The sequence below is a fragment of the Frieseomelitta varia genome, unplaced genomic scaffold (assembly GCF_011392965.1).
Source record: "Frieseomelitta varia isolate USP_RPSP 00005682 unplaced genomic scaffold, Fvar_1.2 scaffold_406, whole genome shotgun sequence".
Classification (NCBI taxonomy): Eukaryota; Metazoa; Arthropoda; class Insecta; order Hymenoptera; family Apidae; genus Frieseomelitta; species Frieseomelitta varia.
Genome location: NW_025110153.1, coordinates 40,606 through 63,290, shown reverse-complemented (window position 1 = coordinate 63,290; position 22,685 = coordinate 40,606). Strand labels below are relative to the sequence as shown.

General features: G+C 36.1%; 2 protein-coding genes and 1 long non-coding RNA gene across 6 annotated transcripts in view; 2 read left to right on the top strand and 1 right to left on the bottom strand.

The window, feature by feature from the left end:
• The first annotated feature begins 2,471 nt into the window (after positions 1–2,471).
• LOC122531621 lies at positions 2,472–11,065 on the top strand. 3 transcript variants are annotated; one of them, XM_043659669.1, is made up of 9 exons: positions 2,472–2,839; positions 3,606–3,734; positions 3,939–4,070; positions 4,223–4,303; positions 5,024–5,251; positions 7,097–7,300; positions 7,850–8,044; positions 8,689–9,971; positions 10,148–11,065. In XM_043659669.1, exons 2-9 carry the CDS (start codon positions 3,714–3,716, stop codon positions 10,767–10,769), a joined length of 2,766 nt encoding a protein of 921 aa, XP_043515604.1. In that variant the 5' UTR covers positions 2,472–2,839; positions 3,606–3,713; the 3' UTR covers positions 10,770–11,065. The 3 variants fall into 3 exon arrangements, with proteins under 3 accessions (XP_043515604.1, XP_043515603.1, XP_043515605.1); XM_043659668.1 differs by having other exon boundaries at positions 2,472–3,734; XM_043659670.1 differs by lacking the exons at positions 2,472–2,839; positions 3,606–3,734; positions 3,939–4,070; positions 4,223–4,303 and having other exon boundaries at positions 5,198–5,316.
• Positions 11,066–15,462: 4,397 nt separating this feature from the next.
• LOC122531622 (Golgi resident protein GCP60) lies at positions 15,463–17,833 on the bottom strand. Its single transcript, XM_043659671.1, has 4 exons — positions 17,409–17,833; positions 16,063–17,120; positions 15,914–15,973; positions 15,463–15,826 (listed from the first exon to the last, which is right to left on the bottom strand). Exons 1-4 carry the CDS (start codon positions 17,584–17,586, stop codon positions 15,725–15,727), a joined length of 1,398 nt encoding a protein of 465 aa, XP_043515606.1. The 5' UTR covers positions 17,587–17,833; the 3' UTR covers positions 15,463–15,724.
• A 1,610-nt stretch (positions 17,834–19,443) lies between these two features.
• LOC122531623 overlaps positions 19,444–22,685 on the top strand; it is an 8,409-nt gene continuing 5,167 nt past the window's right edge. Inside the window, exons 1-7 of one of the 2 annotated variants that reach the window (XR_006307339.1) lie at positions 19,444–19,589; positions 20,235–20,450; positions 20,905–20,999; positions 21,076–21,160; positions 21,557–21,844; positions 21,924–21,988; positions 22,171–22,339. This is a non-coding gene — a long non-coding RNA (uncharacterized LOC122531623). Of the gene's footprint in view, positions 19,590–20,234; positions 20,451–20,904; positions 21,000–21,075; positions 21,161–21,556; positions 21,845–21,923; positions 21,989–22,170; positions 22,340–22,685 lie in introns of those variants that run through there. The other variant, XR_006307340.1, reaches the window with a different exon arrangement.

The window sequence follows — 22,685 nt, the reverse complement described above, 5'->3', positions numbered from 1 at the left end:
CGTAGAATTCGTATAACGTCAAATTTTATAAAAATAAATTGTTTCCCAGTTTCGTGATCTTTTCTATTAAATATAAAAAACTTACTATTTGTCCAACGTCGTCTTTTTCGAAACTAAAAATTTCGAGACAACTCGCGTAAGACGATCACGGTTATCAAGAACACTCTGACCTCAGAGAAAATGTCGCAGAAACGCCGCGATGGATCGTCCCGAGTTGCAATTTCAACAGAAAATCTTCAGCATTCTGCCAAGGGAAAATTCGTTTCGCTCTTATCGCGCGAGTACAAGCTTTCATTACAGTCGGCGATTTTTCAACGGTGCGTTCGCATCTTCGACCGTCGAGATTAACGACTGATATCGTTCCAACTCTCGGCGGAGAAGTTATCGCCAGCCTTTATGAATTCATTTCGCGACGACGACGCGGAATTCCCTCAGGGGCGGGCAACAAAGGCGGCGCCGCCTAATGAAATTTAATCTCGGGGGCTTTTCAATTTTTGTGAAAGACTTTGCGCAATTTTCGTATAGCGTGTTCACGCGTTTCTTTAATTACTTCGGCACACAGTTGTTCCCCCGTGTGAAACGCGATCGAACAGGATGGCGGTGTAATCATTGAGGGGAGAAGAAGGAGGAGGAAGAGGAGGTGATTTAAACACCCTCTACCAGAGATTTCTTTTGTACCTTGCGTGTGTTGTCAAAAGGATAATAGGGGTGGTATTGAGTAATATTTCCAAGCCTGCACGAATTTAATTAGAGATGGAGCTTAATTGGTACAATCACCAGCGTATAAATAGGAGAACGATTGATTCTTTTTCTTCTTATTTCTACCTTTTCGTCGGAGCTTTTTTTTTTTTTAAAGGAATTTTTCAATATATTATACGTATCTATTAAATATATATTTAATATAATATAATTAATATATAAAATATATTTAATATTATTAATTATATAATTAATATACAAAATATATTTAATATTATTAATAATATAATTAATATGTAAAATATATTTAATATAATTATATATAATACACAATACACAGGTTTTAAATATATATATATACATTATTATCAAGCTTCTCTTGTGAACTTTTGAGAAGAAATGTTTTATGAAAAAGAAGAATTAAAGAATATTTCCTAGCCTTTGGGATGTGATATGAATTTGATGCTATTTAATTTGGCGACGTGAGTTGAATTGAAACATTACAATGTTGATCTTTTCTAAATAGAAAGCTATCGTGTGTGAAATGTTTCGTTTTGATTTTGTTTTCTTTCAGTCCTCAATTAGCCTCCTTTTAACCCTCAAATTTTAATCTAAAACAGTCTGATTAAAATATATTTAATCAATTAGACTATTTTAATAGTTTGATTAAAATATATTTAATCAAAAAATATTTTTTTTTACTAAAATTGTAAAACCTTGAGATTGAATGACTTGATTCAATTTTAATGTCGATTAATTATATTAACGATTGACACGTGAGAGTTACAATTAGAATACGATACAAGTATTACCGATACAGAACAATTCTCAAATTTTTATTTCAAGTAATTGAACGATAGTTGAATCGAGTTGAGTTTGATACAGGAACGATTTATTACATTTCAACTCACGTCGAAACTTTCCCTATATAACTTCCACGTTCCAAACTTTCTTCAATCTCGTTAAACGCCAATGCTGCGCTAATAGAGTATTTTGCCTTATTTATTCATTTTACATTATTCAATTCTATTTTTAAACATTATGACAAGGACTTTCAAAGTTTAATATTTTCTTTAATAATTTTGTCAACTTTTCTATGACATTTCGAGCTTACTATAGAAAAAAAAATACAATCTTTTTTTCATGTAGCAACGACTCGAAAATTACAAATTTTACGTCCTTGTTGCGAAAATTCTACAAAAATCCTAGTATCGTCAAGAAAATTCACACAACAGTTAAATTCTACTCTTCTCCTCTTCTTGTTTAAATCAAGTATCCAAAAGATAATTCTTCCTACAGTCGATCACGTATCCATTGTTTTTTCAACATACGAGCACAATCGCCAATCAATTTCTCTAACAACCAAATTCCGTTTGATCCGTTTCAACATTTTCTCAGGCTCGCTCCAAAACCTCTCCAAACATTGAAATCGCCAGTCTCGCCCGAAGGTTTCCAAAACCCCGGAGAAAAAAAAAAAAGAAAGAAATTAAGAAAAATTCACGGAGAATATTTTCAAGCGTCGACGAGTGGTCGTGGATGGAAGAGATGCGCCTCGCCCCGATCGTCGTCCTGGCTAGGTAGGATGGGAGGTGAATGGGCACGAGAAGACAAAGGCGGGCCACTGGAGGACGCAGGAACGCGGAAGCGGGCGCAGCCGCGGGGAAGTTGAGCGCGATGGGCGCCGACGCCGCGCGTCGCGGCTGTGCCGGCGAGGATGAGGGCGAAGGCGACGCTGTGTGACGCCGTGGTCGTCAGTAGAAATGCCGCGTCCGCGGGCAACGCGTATCGACGACGCTCTCAGTTAGCCGTAGGGGTAGCATCGGGGTGGTTCCAGCCGAGAGTACGGCCGAGGGGCGCGTCAGGGACTGACGGCCGAAAGGAGAAAGTCCTCGACTTCCGCTTCGACCTCTTTCCAACTTCCAACGCTTCGTTCTTTCTCGTTCCGAACGATTTCCTCCGTCACGCCACAGCACTCGACGAGGCGACCCGACTTGTCTCGATCTTCGAGAGGATCTCGAAGACCAATCCGAAGACGAAGGATCAAGGATCGACCAGAGAGAGAAAGAGAGAAGAGTGAAATGAGAGGCAGGGACCCGAGAAACGATGCCCGAGAAGAGACCAGTGAGAAAAGGAGAGAAACGTACGATAAGTAGACGATGCGGCTCGTCGACGATCACCCTTCGCGCGTCCCTTCTTTCTATTCTCTCCCCCTGAACGCGATCGATTTTATTCCTCACCTTGGGATGAACGATTCTTGGACGCACGATGGCTAACCTTTGCGCCTGGTTAACAGCAAGGCAAACATCGTTACACCGGCGGACGATATTTTAGACGCTCGTCTGGAAGAAAGTGGCCCTCTCTCTCTCTCTTTTTCTCTTTCCCTCTCTCTCTCTCTCTCTCTCTTCTTGCCTCCTTCGGTGAAAGAAAGACTGTGGGTCGAGAGAGTAAACTCGGGAGATGTTGTCTCAGAGCTCGTTCAACAACTAACGTGGTTAATGACGATCGATCGGATGGAACGATCGATCCGCCGGCTATTTGGCGAATGGACGCGTGTATGGTGTAATTAGGCGTGTAGCACCAGGAGCTGCTCGCGAGGTTAAAAGGCGGGAAACGAGTGACGCTCGAGAACCAGGGGAACGTCGGGAAAAATCCGAGGAACCGCAGGATTAACTGTAATTAGGATGTCGTAGCTTTCCCCGCTTGGCAGTAGCAGTTTTGGTGAAGTAGCGTGCGGTTCTTTGAATCTTTCATTGACGAACGAGGACTTCCCACGGGTTTTGAAAATTATACTTTCGTATACAGGCGAACGAGAGTGGAATGTCACTTCCGATCGGTCGCCGTATATCGAATCGATCATCGAGCTACGTTTTCCCCCGGTTCGAAGCAAAATAATTCGATTCTTGCAGCACGGAGACCAGCGGCGAGGGTATAAGGAAGCTCGAGGAGGACTCGTGAAATGAGAAGATCCCAACTTTGACACGTTCGAAAGTATCCTGGCCACGATTGTTGCAACGATGAATCGGGAAAACGAGGAAGTACGTTCAAACTGCTTCGCGCAAGTTTCAATTTCGTCTCCCTCTTACCTCCTTTCGAACCTCCCCAAATCCACTTCCACGTTCAATATTGCCATTCACCGAAAGACGAGAACGTCGTGACGTTTCACAATGAGATTTTTAATTCACATTCGGATGGTTTGCGAAGAGGACAGTATCGTCTGATCATTGATAATGTCTCTGCAGCAGCGGCCAGTCTCTCAAACGCTTTGCGGCGCGTTGCAAAAAGAACCGAATTGCAAATGTTTGGTGCTCTCCGTGTTAATATACGGATGCCTTGCCGCAGTGACGTGGTGTAGATGCGCGAATGTCACCAAGGTACGTCGTTTTCCTCTGCATTACGAATGTATTCTCCAATCTCGAGCAATTTTCTCGAAACGAGAGAAACTTGACAATTCGATTCGCTTCGAATCGAAGTCGAGGAATCGAGGAAGGGAGACGGGATTTCTTCAGTGGAAAATTGTTCGTAGGTGATAATCAATTTCACGAGGTACCCAATTAAAAGCACGAAACACGTGTCCCCATGCGACGATGGCTACATATACATCCCCGTAAGTAATAAATAGAAAAGAAAAATCCATTCGAATTATGTATGCACAATACGTTTGCCACCGGGAAAGATCGGATTTGCTCTCGGATGAGCAAATCGTGCGACGGAGTGAAATCAATCGCCGACACTTGAAATTGAAAATGTGGAAAATTCCGTTTTAAATTCGTTCAAAGCGATTGTTCTCCGTTTCTCCGATATTTCAAACGAGCAGTATAGAGCCACTCACGGACATTAAACTTTCGTTTATAGAGAGATCGACCGCGTCTGTAAAGATCCTACGTTTTTAATTAACTTTGAATTTCCGCGAAATTTTTCAAACTGTTGTTGTACAGAGTAGTTTCAAGGTTTCCTCTGGTCGAATTCTGTCGGTACATTTTATTCTGGGAATTCTCTATTAAATTTCAACAAGTGTAATTGATCTCTAGTAACACTAGAGTACACGTTTCTATCATATCTTTTTTGGAAATACTTCAAACGATCGTAGCCACAGTATATATCGACAGAGTTTGTTAAACCACGGGACGCGTTTCAGAAAATTCTCTATCAATAAGTGACAACCTGACGAGATTAAATACGATTGAAATATACGAAGAATGAAAGGAAGAATTATAACTTAAAACTCCACAAATTATCGCGACGCGGGTTTGGAAATTGCGAGAGAAAACGCGAAGAAGATCCATTTCGAATTGGGCACGAAAGACACATTCCGGTTACGTTTCAGGTGGCGTTTATGGGGATGCTGTATCTGGTCTATTTGGTCGAGTGTTATCACTCGCCGATCAGGATCGATCTGTTACACGCGGAGAGCCAGGACAGCGTGTTGTCCAAGATCTCGCAGTTGAAGTCGGCGCAACCGACCATCTGGTGGAAAGCTGTCTCGTACCATTACGTGCGACGTAAACGTCAAATTACCCGGTACAGAAACGGAGACAATTACACGACGACGCAGGTAACGCATAGCGCGCAACGTGCAACGCATATCTCGTAATCCAGACGAAAGGAAGTCGCGGGATGGTAAATCGTTGATACGCTTCGCGCGAGCCTCACCGAACACTGTTGCGAGGACAGATGGACCATTTCTCCTCTCTTTCACCCTCTTTCTCTTCTTCGAAAACATTCTTGCCCGACCTTCAATCTCGTCGAGTGTTGCCTGCCGATAATTTTACATCGGTCGCGAATTAATTAATGTTTGCGCTGGATTCTACTAAATTCCTCATCTTATGCAGTATATTCTACGTAGCTCCATTGAACGAGATATATATATTAAATATATTTAAATAAATGTGTAAAAATAAATATATTTAATATATTTAACGTTCTATTTAATTTTCTTTCTAATTTATACGAGTTATACGAACATCCGCAGTTTATTGAATCAACCGTTTGCGCTGGCAACTGATTGCGGACCGTAACGAGTGACCGGGCCGAATATACAATAATTCGTCGCTTTTTTTTTGAACTCGTCAGTATGATATCAATGGATAAAAATGAAATTTATTGTTTGTTTTGCCTGAGTTATACATAAATATACTTAAAACTGAGGGAATATTGCAATTCTGGGACGAAAAAATTGTCGACGTGCGTGGCACGTTATTCCAGCGCAAGAGGTTAATAATTCGAAGTTACATATATATATATATATATATATATATATATAAAGGAAAATAAAATATTCTTATTCTTAATAATAACTTCTTAATTAATATTAATATTTAGACAAAATAAAATTAGAATTACTGACAGTTGACTTGTGATATTTAATAAATTATAATCGTCGGGGTGCTATTTCGCGGGTGCTATTAAGAATTTGCTATTATTAACAAAATGCAATTTTGGATAAATGATAAACAAATATTAGACGAATGTGATAAATTAGTCATTAATTAACTTTTTAGCAATAAATTAATTTCATATTTGTTGCAATATTGTTGGTTATTTGAAGTACAAACGATTTTTTATTCGCGTTAATGACGTTTCAGACTGGTTCCGATAATTTGACAAAAACATGTCGATATTGTAAGAGATATGCATGTATTAATGTGTATATGTATGTGTATTGTATGTGGCGTGTATTGTACTACGTTTCATTTATACATTCCACTGTGTATTTATTCTGAATAGCATGCTAGTTGCAATAACATCATTTTGCGTAACGTTCAAAGCAATGAATCGGAAACAGTATTTTTACGTGAATTCATTGAGAAAGATTTTAAACGACTGAATTATTTACTTCAAAATGGGCCACGTATTTCAAGAAACTTTCAGAAACTGTAGAACTTTTCTTTTAAAAACGCAGAAATACGAATATACGTGTTTCCATCTATTGAATCTATTGAAGAAAAATTAATGGTCACCCTGATTTAAACAGCTCCTCGATCGAGCTTATAGGTAAGATAAAAACTCGCAGAGAAATTATTGCTAATTAATTTTCGTAACGATATTTAAAATGATACGATTCGATGAATCGCGTATTTTAATTTCATTTAATTTCAATATGTGTACTATAACTCAAAAGGAATTTGTGTCTTTGATACACTTACATCTTTCGACCCTGCAAGATATTAAATTGCTTTTTCTCATTAGTTGACCGTCAATTTATTTTAACATTCCAATATTGTTGATACGAATCAACGACGTACTCGTTACCATACTGACTCTGTTTCACTTAATATTACGAGTAATTTCATTTTCTGATCGTTTCTAGCAAGGGAGAAAATGATTTAGCAATCTGTCTTTGTTCAATGGCCCATCTATCCTCGATTTATCCCTCTTTCTAACATCGCTCGTCTTCCAGGTTTACTACGAAAGGATAAACACACACGCCGCCACATCCTTCTACTATTACGACTACTGCGGCGTGAAGGATATTAGCAAGGAACTGATCTTGGATCCAAAGGTGCCGATCACGAAGATCAATCTCAGCAAAGGATTCGCCTTTTCAAACATGAGATCGGCAACAGAGTTCGAGGAGGCCAGGTCGAGATTCTTCGCGGAACAAGTACGACGAATTGCGAGTCAACGATTAGACTGCGAGTTTTTATGCATTTGTAGCAAAAAATAACAAAAAAAAAAAAAAAATGCAGAGATCTTTTGTGCAGACGTTATTTTGGATTTTACATTGGATTTCAAAACGTTAGGCATTCGAATTTTTAGATATCTCAAGGGATTGATAACACAGATATTTCTCCATATTCTGTAATTTTATGAAATTTAAAGAAACTTACTTTTGCCAATTCATCAAGAATCAATGTTGTTAATTTATATTATCATTCTTATACAAGGAAATCTCAGTGCTTCTTTTCAATATTTTTTTTTCACCACCATTCGTGCCTTTCAACTCGATTCTACGATTCCATAAAAAGAAACCGGAGAGTTTATTATATTGCAAAATGCTCAAACTAGAATAAAACGTTTGTGCACGTTTCTTCATTACGGTTCTGCCTCTCGATTTGCATAAAAACCCGCAGTATACGAATAATTTCATTGAGATTGAGAGTTATTCAGGAAACGAATGGAATTCAACGAGTTAAACTATCGTTGTTTGAAGGAGTTGAGAGACGATTACATGGAGATGAGAGAAGGTCTAGATCTTGGATACAATCCGAACCCTACGACGTTGGTGGCTGTTCCTGGCAGTCCCTGGTTCACTAATCGTTACGTCTACTGGTGTCTAAGTGCTCTGTTGCTCAATTGGCCTTTGAGAGTGATTATAGAGTACAAAACGCAATATGCTGATTACCAGGTGAGAATCTATTCCATCTATAACGTGCAAGCTATTTCTTTTACTTTTGCTCTTCTGCGTTGTTTTGCAACGATTAATGCTACTTTCGAAAGAAAGGTATGAACCGTTTTTAAAACCTATAAGTTTTTATTAATACTGACTGCACACGGGCTATATTTCTACTATCATTTTCCTGTCGACGAAACTTTCATACATTCGTTTTCTCGCCAGCGTGAAATAATATCAAGCTGAACTTTGGCAAATTTATTTTAAAAACTACTTTATCTTTCACTGGCAACGACGAATTGGAAAAGAAATACGAGCTCGTGTATCAAGAATCCGATGAAATGACCTAGTAGATGTTGAAATCTATGACACGCTTAACCACTTGCGCTGGCAACTGATTGCGGACCGTAACGAGTGACCGAAACCGGTATACAATAATTCGTCGCTTTCGTTCCCTTTTGAACTCGCCGGTATGAATATCATTGGATAGAAATGATCGAGAAGTAATAAATTTATCGTTCGGGATTATACTTAAATATACTTGAAACTGAGGGAATATTGCAATTTTTGGGAGGAAAAATTCTCGACGTGCGCAGGGAGGAAAAATTCTCAAACATCGTCAAGCTTCCAAATAACAGAAAGCACACGCGAACTTTCAGATCACCAAACTCTTCGGGATCAACTACGACACGCCGAGCGGGAGCGAGCCGATACACGCGTCCATGAGCCAACAGACCATCAATCAGCCGGGCTCGTACATGCTGGCGCCAAGCTACAGCGAGGCGCTTCTGATGGATCCAGCGCCGGATCAACGAACAGCCGAATCTCAGGACGCGAGTATAACCGAGATGGTGCCGAGTTATTCGGAAGCGTTGCTCTATCAGCGAGCGGAGCAAGGCTGCGTCGTAACGCAGGAGGTCGACGAGGACTCGAATCGTCCGGCAACGTCGCGCGAGTGTTCCTGCCCGTGTCACGCGGTCTCCTCTACCTTCGAGGTGAACGTGCAAGAGGAAGGATCGAGGCGAGACGAGGACGACGGGCAGTCGAACGATCGACAGACCAGAGAGCCACCGACGGAAACGGCGGGCACAGAGGTGCACCCTTCGAGCTGCACGCTGGTCAGCGAAACGGAGACTGGAAAGTGCGGAAGCTGCGGGAAATTCTTGGTGGAAGCGCAGCTGGAAAGCTCAGAGATGTCGAGAAGCAGCGAGTGTAACGTGGAGAGACGTGGAACTAGCTCGGTCAGAGGGTTCCAGAACATGAGGAGGGCAGCGAGGACCAGCGTGATCCCTCGAGACATGTCCGAGCCGAATCTCAGATCCAGATCGGAACTGATGGAAGCTGACACCAGGTTCCTCAGATTGAACGGACAGAGTTTGAGGAATATTTTGGAGTGCGAGCAGGAAGAGGAGTTCGGTATGGAAGATAGGATTGGCGAGGCTAGTCAAGGTAAGACTAGTCAAGGTGAGACGAGAAGCGGTGGAGATTTCAGGTTGTCACTTTGCTCCCTCGACGAAGCCAATTCTAGGTCCGTAGACGCGAGCAGAGGCGCGATACCAAAGAGACTAGCCGGCAGAAGCAGAGTGATCACGAATCCGATGTCGAACGAGGATGTCGCCTGCGGATTGCCCGACTCGAAGACATATTTTTGCTTGAAATCGATTCTTAAACAGAACAAACGAAGGTATACTCTGATCACCGCGAGGGAGCTTCAGGACTTCTCCGACCGAGAAGACGACGACGTGGACAGACGTTTGCTGAATCGATCGTCGTATCACGAGGGTTGTATCAGCGCTTCGAAGAACAACGCTGGACAGAGACTCGATCGACTTTCGAGATCGAGGGAGAGCTTGGACGGTGCTTTAGGAAGGAGGAAGAAACAGTTTTTAGAGAATATATCCATAGAGAAATGCGAAGAAGGATCGAAACGTGAGAGTAATAGGTGAGTTTTTGAAGTTGTTGCTCTTGGTTTACATCCGTTATAGTATGCGAGTAGTTACATCCGTAGCTATGCAAGATATGATTTTATCCAAAAAGAACTGTGCGCTTCTGGACGATAGTATTTGCAGACTGCCTTCAGATTTTACTTTCACGAGAAACTTTTCTCCCCTCCCACAGAACTCTCATCTTCGCGAGTCCGATACAGGAGGTCTGCCCTGGCGATCCGTTCGGTGGAAAAGACGTAGTCAGAACGCGACAGGAAGTGGATTCCACCCCAACGGAAGAGTCACCGAACCAGACGGTCCTCGGTCAACTTGGACGTTCTCTCACCTGCGATCGGAAATCTTCTCGACGCCGATTCCAAGATCCCCACAAACAACGTTACTCGGACAACGTTACCTCTCATCCTTCTTCCTTCTCCTGTCCACCAGACCGTCAACATCCCTATCCGTACGCATTCTCAGCGTCCACAGACGCCATGGACACCATGGACTTCAACAAGAACGTCCAACAAACCACCGCTCGAGTTTACCAACACGCAACGTCTTTCCCACCCTATGAAGGATCGATCTCGAATCACGGCGAGAAATTCACCGATCAGCAAGGTACGATAGACAGGGTTTCCCCTGCGAACGTTTCCAGATCGAACGTCGGTGAACTGACGCGTTCGTTGACCGAAAGACGAACGAAATCGAGTCGGAACGACGCGAGTTTTCGTCGGAGCTTCACCGGTAGGGTGGAGGATTACAGAACGGAGAACAACAAATGGGCGAACCTGAACATGGAGACGTCGTTATAACGAAGGGACAGGGGATGATGATTGTAAATATCCGTCCTGCCACTTTTCAACATCCTGTATATACGCGCGTGAGTGCGACTTACGCGTCGCGCCGCCTTTGCTTCGCGTTTAGAACGATATCGATCCTTTCGTCGAAAAACTTCGTTTTTTCAACGCAACGAATTTGTGACTTTTGCGCGTATGATACATTTTGCTGGGATAGAGTCAGAAATATCTTGTAAATATACTTTCAGATTTGTTTCCAATATTATTTCCATAATTATGATGATAGTCGTGTCTCGTGTGCTAATTAAAAATGTTTTGTACAGTACATGTGTATATGTATATATATATATATATATATATATATATATATAATAGTAGGTGCTTAGATGCATGTATAAACTTTATATACATACGACTTTATTACTATTTTAAAATGATGATCTTCATTGATCGAGTTAACGATCTCTCTCATCGGGGATGTAGATTATCCTGAATCGTTTAAAAACGAAGGTGATATTTTTCCATAGGTAATTAATTACTAAATGAAAAGTTGTGATTTGTTGAATGCGACTTTCGCAGAATGCAAATTTCATTTCTGCACGACTCGAGATAATCCAGTCCCTTAAAATTAATATTTTCAGTTTCTACTCGTCAGAAACTATCATGTATCATAAGCAAAAAAGGTTGCAAATTCGATGCGCCTAAAAAAACGAAGTTCTTTTTTGTTTGAAATTGTCCTTTCGTGGATATAAGGGAAATTTGAGCGTGAAACGCTGTCAATGTCGCCAATAGGAGTTGTACTATGGATTTTTAAAGAAAATTCTCTGTTTCTTCGCGCGACACGCCTTGCTAAAGATCGTGAATGCAATTTATAATTGCGTCAATTATGCGTACAGTTTTTGCACAAGCTTTCAAGAGGTTCATACTTCGAAATACGAAATTCGAAGAAAGAGGATTTTTAATATTCGAAAGCGAGAGTTAATGAGATTATTAGACGCAAGCATTTTTATTCGATATTCGTTAAGTATGATAGCATGTTTATGCTAATGTCCATGGCGTTATAATAATATTTAGATCGTACTGTTCCACAATTCTTCTCAACTAAAGTATTTCGCTTCTTGGTTGGTTAAGATGAGATTGAACCTTGTCCCTCGTTGAATTAAATAGATTTTTATATAAATGAAATCGACAGGAGGAAAACAATAGACTATAATTGAATGGTAAAACATTGAACGAAGTTAATAAAATATAATTTTGTCATATTTTAATTAATCAAGCTTGAAACGTAGATGTTAACTGCTGTTTGAAACAGTGTGCTAAATTTTCAATAATACTAATCATTTTTAATAGCCGCAATAATGGTAATAATTGATACGTAATAATGAAAGATGTTTGAACTAATAAACTAGTTTTTCTTTAAATACAGTATAGAAATTGAAATAACGGATAAAATTTTCCAAGGCAGGAGAAAATAACTCATTGAAACGAAGTATTTATGAGTAATTTTTTATTCATGATTTTTTACTTGACTTAATGTCATCTGTCTTTAAAATACCTTGTACTTGTAGTGTTTACTAAATAGAAAAAAATTTTAATAGATTTTTACTTCGTTCGAACACGTACATTTAAAACACATAAACGAGGGTTGGTTCACTCTTATCCTAACGTCCGAAGAGTTCCATGTTTTTGAGAAGCATGGAAACTATACCACGAGATTAATTCGTACGAACGCGACGTTCGTAAAGGAAAAGAGAAAGAAAAAAAAAAAAAAACGTTCGCTCAAACATAAGCAAGGAAAACAAATGCGTAGATTTTACATTGCAAGAAGGGATTGATGCAAAACGAGAAATCTAAAACTATCGAAAAGGGAAAATCCGTGCCGAAAAACGATTGAAAGTCTTCGCTTCTCCGTGCACATAGAATTACGAGAATAAAGTACATAAGTATATAGGTATATATATACGTATATACACACATACATATATTTTTGTCTACATGTTTGCTCGCCGCAACAAAAGAGGAGAAAATAAGCTATCCTTAATTCCGATCGTTTTTACCGGTCTCTCGAAATTTTGACCGAGAACTTTGTATTTATTAGATATATACTATATATATATACATATACTACTATTATTATTCTAATATTATTGCGAGGAAACAAAACGCACCGTTAATGCTTTTAGGAGGATATTTTTCATATACGGATAATGTGTATCGATGCCAATTGCTGATCGTGATAATCATTGATAGAAGTCACTATATTACGAGAAAAAAAAAAAAAATAGTAATAATAATCACGGTGTAATCAAGGCTCTGAGATTTTTCTTCTAATTTTTATTATTTATAAACGAGTCGAGGAATTTCAAGCGTATCCTTGAAAAATATTTGCATAGAGAAACATGCTTTGTTCGACACATATTCATCATTTTGATTCGCAGATGAAATTTCATTTGGTTTTTACAGATAAAGTAAAAAACTGAGAATATATCTTCGGTATATTTATTTATTTATTATATCTTACACATGTATCATACGCAGTCTAATAGGAAACATTGCTCAATATTCATTTAACGTTTACGAGGCTAGCCTTAATTATACCATGATTGTTCTAATCTATAGTAAGTTAAACAGAACTCGGATGAAATGTGTGTGTTTGTATGTGTAAATTTACGCGAGTATTCGCATTTGACGAAAAGCAAGACAAACTAAGTGCTACTTATCAACCCATTCGATTCCGTTCCATCTATTGATGGAAGAAAGACAGCTATGTTTGCAATCGGAATTGAAATCCTCTCAAAAGTGACGAAAAAATGGGTAAAAGAAACGTTATATGCTCAAAAAGAAAATCTATGTTCGAATGGGTTGAGATTGGTTACGTGCATCGTAGATTCGAAAATTCTGTAATAGTTAGCTATTGCGTGTGTACTTACCAATTCCGGTTGCCAACGACGAGAGAACCGGCGAAATCCAGGCGAAACAGTCCAGAGCCACTAAATTTTCGTCCAGATAACAGGATCTTTCACAAAACTATCGAAATTATCAAAAGGAATCACAATGTTCGTACGATTTTTCGACACGACGCACGCACACTCGCATTTCAAACTAACGAATCACCGAGAAACGCAATGACACTTCGAGAATCACAATCACACTTCGAGAATCACAATCACACTTCGAGAATCGCAAGTGACTACGTTACTGTAGCGCGAAATTCAAACGAATGAAAGCGTAGCTAAACCGCCGCATAGACGTAGGCTTACTGCAACTTGTTGAATGACTATCGACGAAGCATGTGATAACAGAACTCGATACTCACGATATATGTATAAATGTTAAGGCATCTCAGGATAACACGCGTAATTACCTTTTAAGTTAAATACGAGCAACGTATGACAAATCTTTTGCCCAGCGTACGACGGAACGTTCGACAAGCGCGTCTAACGGTAACGAACTGCAAAAGAGGCACTTTCCGTAGTAATGGACGCCACGACTCGAGTCATGCAGCAACTAAATGCATGATATTTAAAAATATAGTCACATTGTGCTGGAATTTGATGCTATGAAACCAAAATACAAATAGAGTTATTAATTAACAAGAAAATTGAATTGCATTGCAATAACTGTAATAAAAGATAATCTTGTTAAATAGGATGCGCATTTGACTAGCATCAAAGTTAAACGTTAAAAATTTGAAAGTGTCTCTTCCAACGAAATATTCGAGCCTTCAACGTTTGAAAATTCAACGTTCATCGATCCATAGGTTTACAGCGGCAGATCTAGGCTTTAAGAAATAATCGACGAGTTCGAGAAATTGATTACCCAGGTAAGTTAAATAAATTGAACGGTGTTTATATACGATTCTTGAACGCGGTTCGAATTTTACTTCGTTACGAATCAACGATCAAAGCATTTCGATTATAAAAATTTGGCTATAGCAAAAAAAAAGAGAGAGAAAAAAAAGGAAATTGCACGCCAGGAAGGATTTTTGCTTCACGTTCGTGTGATTCGAAATCGTGGTATGAATCCTCAGTGCAATGTTCAAGGACAGTAACGTACCCATGCCGTCTTAAAAAAGTGCTCTTCTAAATAAAAAATTGTTAACACGGCGAATTATGTCCATTATTTACGCGATAATTGGGTAATGCGTTTGTATGCGTTACGTATACGCGTATTCGTTTGCGTAAAAAGCCTGTAATCATATACTGCTGCGTATGTAACTATTATGATTATTATTAATGACGATATACAAATCATTCTTGTAAAAACTAAACAAAAAAAAAAAAAAAGCAAAAGATATGGTATGGTATAGTACAATAAACGACACGAAAAAGGAACTTGTTTCCTCGAAGTACTTGCTACTTTTAATTAATCTTTTTACACAAAAAGCTACGACAAGGAAAAAATAAAATACCAAGATGTTTTGATTTCAATGTATTTTTCTAAAACGTGGGATAATATTAATAAAAGTATAAGATACAGACACGAGTGAGATAATAACAAAGACTAAAATCTTTACCACAAAAGAAAACAATTGTTATGCATAAACCTACCGATACATTACTGACATAATATACAATCGAATACGACACTAATATATCGGATTATTAAAGTAATTATTCACGATACACGGTTTACTGTTGTTACCAACGTTTATACACTTCATTTTTTTCGTTTTGCTTCGTTTTTTTTTATATATATATATATATATATATATAAACATCAATGGGAAAGGGAACGATAGGAACCTTTCATTTTTACTTGTGCCCACTTTGCTCGCCACATTAAACAATAAAGTGTCTTTACATAATTATAATAGCTATATTTGTTTCTTCTTGCAAACACTTGCCGTTTTTTTTAAGTAAACAGAAATAACATATAGGACTTTTCATGTAGTCAGACTAGCAATATCGGCAAATCATCGCATCAGGCTAGTTCTCAACAATTGTACGCTCAGTGAATCCTTAATAAAGCTAATTTTTCACGTAGCCATTTTGTGTGTAATAGACCCGGTAATAAAGCGTTTTACTTCGCCAAAGTGAATATGAATTATCGAATTTGAGAAGATACACACCCTGCAATGAATAAAAACATACAAGCGGCATAAATAATAGTTTGAATTTGCAAACATAAGTTGCTCTTAAAGATATATTTTTATTTACCTGCCCTGGATATCTATGACTTCCTGCATAGATTTCTTCTTGTGAATCCCTCCTATAAATCTTCAAAAATAAACAGCATTAAAATATTAATACCATGAAAATTGTTCTACTCTTATTTCTGAAGTTAGAAAGTAAATTGATATACTTACAGGTACTATAATACTTATAGGTGGTGGCAATGGTTTATAGTCAGACTGTATTGTACTATTTGTTATTCCACTTTCTAAATCATCTCTTGTTTCATAATCATCATCGTCTTCGTCCTCATCTTCAGACTCACTAATATGTACTGATACTTGATTCGTTTCTGGTTTTGACCATTCGAAATATACTCCAAAACCAATATCATAGCCATCTGTTGCAAATTCCCAAAACAAACAAGAACCATCCTCGTGTGTTGGCACTCTAACAGTTACTGTTTCTCCATGTCCAACTTTAATAACTGCATCACCATCTTCCCTTCTAATGGTTTCTTTGAATTCTTCCACACCTTTCCTAGTCCACATCTCTGCTGGAGTTATAGGCGGACAATCATCCTGCAATTCATCCGAATCTTCCTCGTTCAAAGGAGCTGTCTCATTTGTTTCTTTGTGCTCTTCCTTTTGAGAAGTTTCTATTGTGGCAGTGTTCATTTCTGGGATTTGATCTTCTATGACCAATTGATTTTGACGCAATTGTTGCATATATTGATGATAATGTTGTTCTTGCAACTGCCTTATTAATACACCTTGTTGTTCTGGATTCCCAGGATATTGTTGCTCCGCATACATTTTGAACTGATAATATGTTTGTTGGTTTAAGGCATCTTGAATTTGTCTCCTCTGTATTTCCTCTTTTAATCTAGCTTCCTCTTCTTTCTTTTTTTGTTCGTCTATTTCTTTCAGCCTCCTCTCTTCTTCTAATTTCCTTGCTTCCTCCTCTTTTTTCAACCGCAACTTCTCTTCGATATCTCTTCTTTGAGCTTCGACAACGGTTCTAAACAAGGGACACAGCTTGTCTAACAAAACTATAAATCCCTCCATCGCCTGTTCCTTTGATATATCTCCTAGATTTTGCCATGCTAAACGTCTGTCCCTTCCAATCACATCTAACACACCCAAAGATGGTGCATTTTCTGCTGTATATTTGCCATGTGTTACTTGTTGAGTAAAAGCTACCAGTTTCAATTTGTCTTCATAGGACAGATGAACAGCTTTACCCTCCTTTTCTGTAATAATCGAAAAATTTACATAATCAATACTTTGTTAGTAAAGAGATTCTGTTTATTCACTACGTGACAGACAAAAAAAAAAAACACAAGTACACAACAGTGAGTCACACAGTGATCACTCGTGAAGTTCTCATAAAATTTTATACTTCAACCTTCAGACATGTGGAAATACATGACATAACAATGCAACAATGCGTCTCCACGCCGACATGCTATGTTTCTGACAGAAGTCAAAGACTCGGATTGCGAAACTATTCTGATAAATTGTCAATACGATTGACTCACCTTTGTAGAAATTAACGGCAATTTTGTATAGTTCCCTGGTTTCGAAACCCCATAGTCGAGGTTCCAAATTCTTTCCAGTTTCTGTCTCATTTTCGTTTTTCGCCAATTCTTCCACGGTTATCGCCAATTTCTCGATTTTCTTCCCTATCGAGGAAATGTCACCATTGGTACCCGCCATTTGCAATTGCACTGACACGTCAAACACTGTTGTTAGAATCGTCCTAACCTTCTATTTCTAGTAGTATGAAACATTTTCAAAATCTTTACAAAGATCACGCAATTAGAAAACTATGGCATATATAAATGTGTATCGTCATAAGTTATTACATTTACGATGGCAACTGTATACATTAAATATTAATAGCCTAAGCTATATTCTTTATTGGTCAACTGCCATATCGCAAAATTCACCTGATTACACTAAGATTATGAAGTAGATTTATCAGGTTTAAAGCGATTTCTACTTAATGTAATAAAAAATTGCTAAAAAAATAAGAGCAATTGAATGATTATATTGTTTAAAAAAATCATCTTTTAACTAAATATGATTCTTTTTATAAATACGCTCTGTTCTGCATTTCAAACGTAATTTCTCAATTCTTGTGGGCAATTCAAATGAACTAAAATGCATTTTGTGAATTGTAATATAATTTTATATTAAAACAATATATATTTTTAACATGGTAGAGCAAATATACATGGAATAAAATGGTATAAAGTGATAGCAGACAGAATATAGAAAAGAAAATGTTTTTAAGTCTCTATTCTATAAAATCATACAATTTTAATAGAATTTTTTGTTCTTTCTTAACGTATAAAAAGGAAAACTAGAAGTCTTTAACGTGAAAAGTATTAAAATTAATTAATATTTTTAATATGGACATAAAGCGTTTAGTTCCTCCATTTCGCCTCAACGCGGCGCTAGTGTTTTTAACGCCGTAAAATAAATAAATTTTTATTTACAGAAAAACTTAATTTATGGAATTAAATTGTGAGCTTTTTCAATTGCACCTTCTTAATTATATTCTTAGCTTTCTTTCTATATCCCATTTAAATTTAAATTGTAAAATGTAAAAATAATATATTTTTAAAATTAAGTAATAATATATCGATAGATGGCGTAATCATCACCAAAACAAAATGCTACTTCAACTGTGAACAAGAAAAGACTGTGAAGTTTGAAAAAAATTAAAATTTGGATCGCTTTTCAAATAGTTGTACTCCTGTATATTAATATCTATGGAAAACAATACCAATTACCCATCATGAGAAGGTAACTATGCACAGATCTTAGTACAACATATCGTAAATTAATACTTGTACGATTTTTACAGAATTTAAACAATTTCTTTAAAAAATAATCGATATCCAAATAATAAAATATAAAAGTTTGTTCAATCTAATGACTAATTTGAAACATTGAAATAAAAATTGACATGAAATTTTCGTTCAAAAAATTAGTAGTAGAAGAAGTGTTTTCTTAGTTAAAAATTCAGAGAAAAATACTTAAAATGTCTAATAATATTTATGATAGCAATAGTATTTTGAATTAACATTATGTATGTATGTACAGAAAGATAAAGTATGTACGATAATATATGTTACGATAATTACTAAAAGATAACAACTATCGAAATATATCACGTACGAATACGTTATAATTCGTATTTAATTTCAAATAATTGTGTTCTAGTATTAAACCAAATAATGTGACAGAGAAAGAACATCTTTGTTATAATGAAATAATTATTTCAAACAGTATTTGTAACGGAAAAATTTTGTTAAATGTAATGGAAATTAGTTTGAAAAGTAGAAATTATATTTGGTTATAAGGAAACATTATGTTATATTTCTAAGTTACATTACGTAAGTTCATAATTCATATTAATTAAATTAATAAGACTTATGTGATTCTTTGATTTAGACCAGAATATTTTATTTATTTCTTTTTTTTTTTTCTTTTTATATAAATTAGTGAAAGATTACAGCGCCACAACGCGGTGAATTATGTAATACACTTCCTACGATTCTCGAACGTAATCGATATTTCTCACGAGATCGAATTTTTAACGGGAAAAATGGCGGAACGAAGCACATCTCATCTGTGAAGAAAAAAATAATATCCAGAAGAATAGAAGTATTATCCAAAGAAGAAAAGAAGTATTATCCCAAATTTCTCAGGTAAAAATATAAATTAATAGTTGTTAGATTTGCATTTGTATTGTGAATTTTTGAAATAAACCACACATTTTGGCTTCAAACTCAAGGTAAGGTTTAACCCAATAATTATACATATAATTTTCAAGAATTAAAGAAATAATAGCATATAAAGATTTAAACAGAATATACCATGCTAAAATTATTTATAATTTTATATCAAAATTTAATTTCAATTCTAACCAGTAAATATTGTAATATGTAATATATAACCTTGTAATATGATTAACTTTTTATTATATGTATATAATATTATTTATATTATACAATTTTATACAATTTTATACAATTTTATTAATGTATATAATATGCTTTTATGTTTATTGTAACATTTTCTATTCATTTGTTGATTCTTTAACCTCATATTGTGTAATTCTTAACATTTCCAATATTAAATTCAGCAATAATTTAACAAAGATACATGTATTTAATAACTTAAATAATAGTTCTGCTGCGTAATATAATAAAATTTCTCATGTCCCAGTTTGAAGTATTGACAATCTTTCATCAAGTGTGTGAATATTTTCGTTTTTTTTTTTTTAAAGAATATCTCATGAATTTTGCATATTTGATTTAGACCAGAGTTTTCTATTTATTTCCTATTCCCAGTGATCATTTCGTGTGAACGTGCGACTACAGCGCCAACAGAGAAGTACGCAATAGACTTCCTACGATTCTCGAACGTATCGATATTTCTCACGATCGAGGTTTGAACGGGAAACATGGCGGAAAGGAGCACGTCTCATCCGTAAAGAAGAAAGAATATTATCCATAATATTATCCAGAAGAATTATCCAGAAAGAAGTATTATCCAAAAGTTCTCAGGTAAAAATATAAATCAATAATTGTTAGCTTTGTGTTTGTATTGTGAATTTTTAAAATAAAATGTGCATTTTTGGCTTCAACTCAAGGTAAGGTTTAACCCAATAATTATACATATAATTTTCTACAATCAAAGAAATAATAGCATATAAACATTTAAACAGAACATACTATGCTAAAAGTTATTTATAATTTTATGCCAAAATTTAATTTCAGTTCTAACCAGTAGAAATATTGTAACTTGTAATTGATTAACTTATTGTTATCTACATATATGCATGTATTTTATTATATATATATATACACTTCTACTTTAACATTTTCCATTCATTTGTTGCATAGTTCTTAATAATTCTAATACTAAATTCAATAATAATTTATTAAGAATGTACGTCTTTAATAGCTAAAATAACAATTTTACTGCGTAATATAATAAAATTTTCCATTTCTCAAATAGGTAAGGTGTAGAAGGCCTTCGAAATTCGTAGTTCAAAACACACGCTTACGTGTTACCGGTAGCTTATCTCGTACATTTCTTTAGTAGAATTTGAGGTGATTATTGTTTCATTTTTACAAGTTTGCCCTCATTTGACATATTTGTTCTAACTTTTGGTTTCTTTTTGTGCAGGTTATTCCTTGATTTCAGAGATAGGATAGAACACAGACGCCACGATTATTTAATGGACAATCTGATATTCTTTGACGGAAATTTGGTAACATTTCATTTATTTTAGGTACACACAAACGATTGATGCGTAATTAAATGATTCAAAGCAAAATTTCTTACGCGTTTTTCGTAATGTTATTTTTTAAAAACATTTGACTTGTGAAACATTTTTGAATACTTATAACACTTGACGTGATATATTATTAATGTGCATACTTCTTACTCTAATAATGAAAATTTACAATACAATACTCATCTTTCATTTACAATATTCAGTATTGAGATATACTTTATTAATTTACTAATATCTTTACTAATATCTTTTTTTAATACATATTCAAGTTTCTTCATCATGTTCACAATCATGTTTTAGAAAAATAGCAGTATTTTCTAAATGAACTTATCCTTCGCCCTCCTCCAACTAATCCAACTTTATTTTCAGAAAATTTTAGTGACCGCGCGCAATGCGGTAGAGCATTGTTGCGGAAGTGTTTGTTGCGAGGTATTTTTATATTTTTCTGAGCAAAATGGCTCTCAAGACTAAACAATCAATTCATTCAAATTATAATTCGCGAAATTGGAGTCAGTGAGTTCGTCGATTATTACTTAAACGCGCGCGTTGATACTCTTTTATTTTTCTTTTTTTGTATTTTTTCTTGTTCAGTGTTCGTTTTCGGTATATAGAGTCAGAGTGCTCAAGAGGATAAGGCCTCTCCAGGAGATCAAGATCGTAAGTTATATATTGTATTTTAATTTACTCAATTTTTCAAATTTGACAACGGAGTATAATGTTTGATGTTTCGTTACAGATCTTCTACAGTCTCCACTTTCCCTAATCTTCCAAGAATCATATGATGCTTCAAAAGCTGAAAACGTAAGTACTTTAGCACGTTGCATTTAAATTTTATTCTCTATAGTTTTCTTTCTACTGAAATCGAATGTAAAATTATAATTATAAAATAAAAGCATTTAAAATTATTAGTCCCAATTTTTATCATTATTAAAATTTAAATTTTCACAAATAACATTATATTTTTAAAAACAAATATTTCTCAGTGGTATTTACCTGATGAGAGTCTTCACGACAACTTTCCCTGCTCCAGTGCAGCATCGATGACAACATTCTTCGCATCTATCGCGTGAGTCGCATGCATTTATGTTCCTCCGGTCACTCAATCATGTCGTAGGACGAAAGGTCCGAATCGGCACGGGTGACTGGTTGTATACGTAGAATTTTTGATGAGCATAGTGACCGGATATTTTTTATATCCGTGATTAGTAACATTATTTTTTATGTATTAGATCAGGATAGGACTTCTTGCACATCGCGATTTTAACAATTAGTTTGAATATATTTATACAGTTATAGTAATTACTTGTAAAATCAAAATATATTCAATATAAATGTTTGCAAAAGCAAAATATTCATATGAATAGATAGATTATAAATAATTATTATTAAAATGATTTCGTTTAAGCATTTTATAGCGGAGAAGACGGATATCCTCCGACTTCGTTGCTATGAAAGATGCAGTTATTACTTATTGATATACTAGTAATATATTTTGTTA

Excerpts from the sequence above, each read along its gene's own strand:
- LOC122531621 (XM_043659669.1), top strand. The coding sequence starts at position 3,714 with ATGAATCGGGAAAACGAGGAA. Across the intron at positions 5,252-7,096 it reads ACAATTACACGACGACGCAG|GTTTACTACGAAAGGATAAA; the intron begins GTAACGCATAGC and ends CTCGTCTTCCAG. Across the intron at positions 8,045-8,688 it reads CGCAATATGCTGATTACCAG|ATCACCAAACTCTTCGGGAT; the intron begins GTGAGAATCTAT and ends GCGAACTTTCAG.
- LOC122531622 (XM_043659671.1), bottom strand. The coding sequence starts at position 17,586 with ATGGCGGGTACCAATGGTGACATTTCCTCGATAGGGAAGAAAATCGAG. Across the intron at positions 15,974-16,062 it reads CTATAAGTATTATAGTACCT|ATTTATAGGAGGGATTCACA; the intron begins GTAAGTATATCA and ends TTATTTTTGAAG. Across the intron at positions 15,827-15,913 it reads GTCATAGATATCCAGGGCAG|GGTGTGTATCTTCTCAAATT; the intron begins GTAAATAAAAAT and ends TATTCATTGCAG.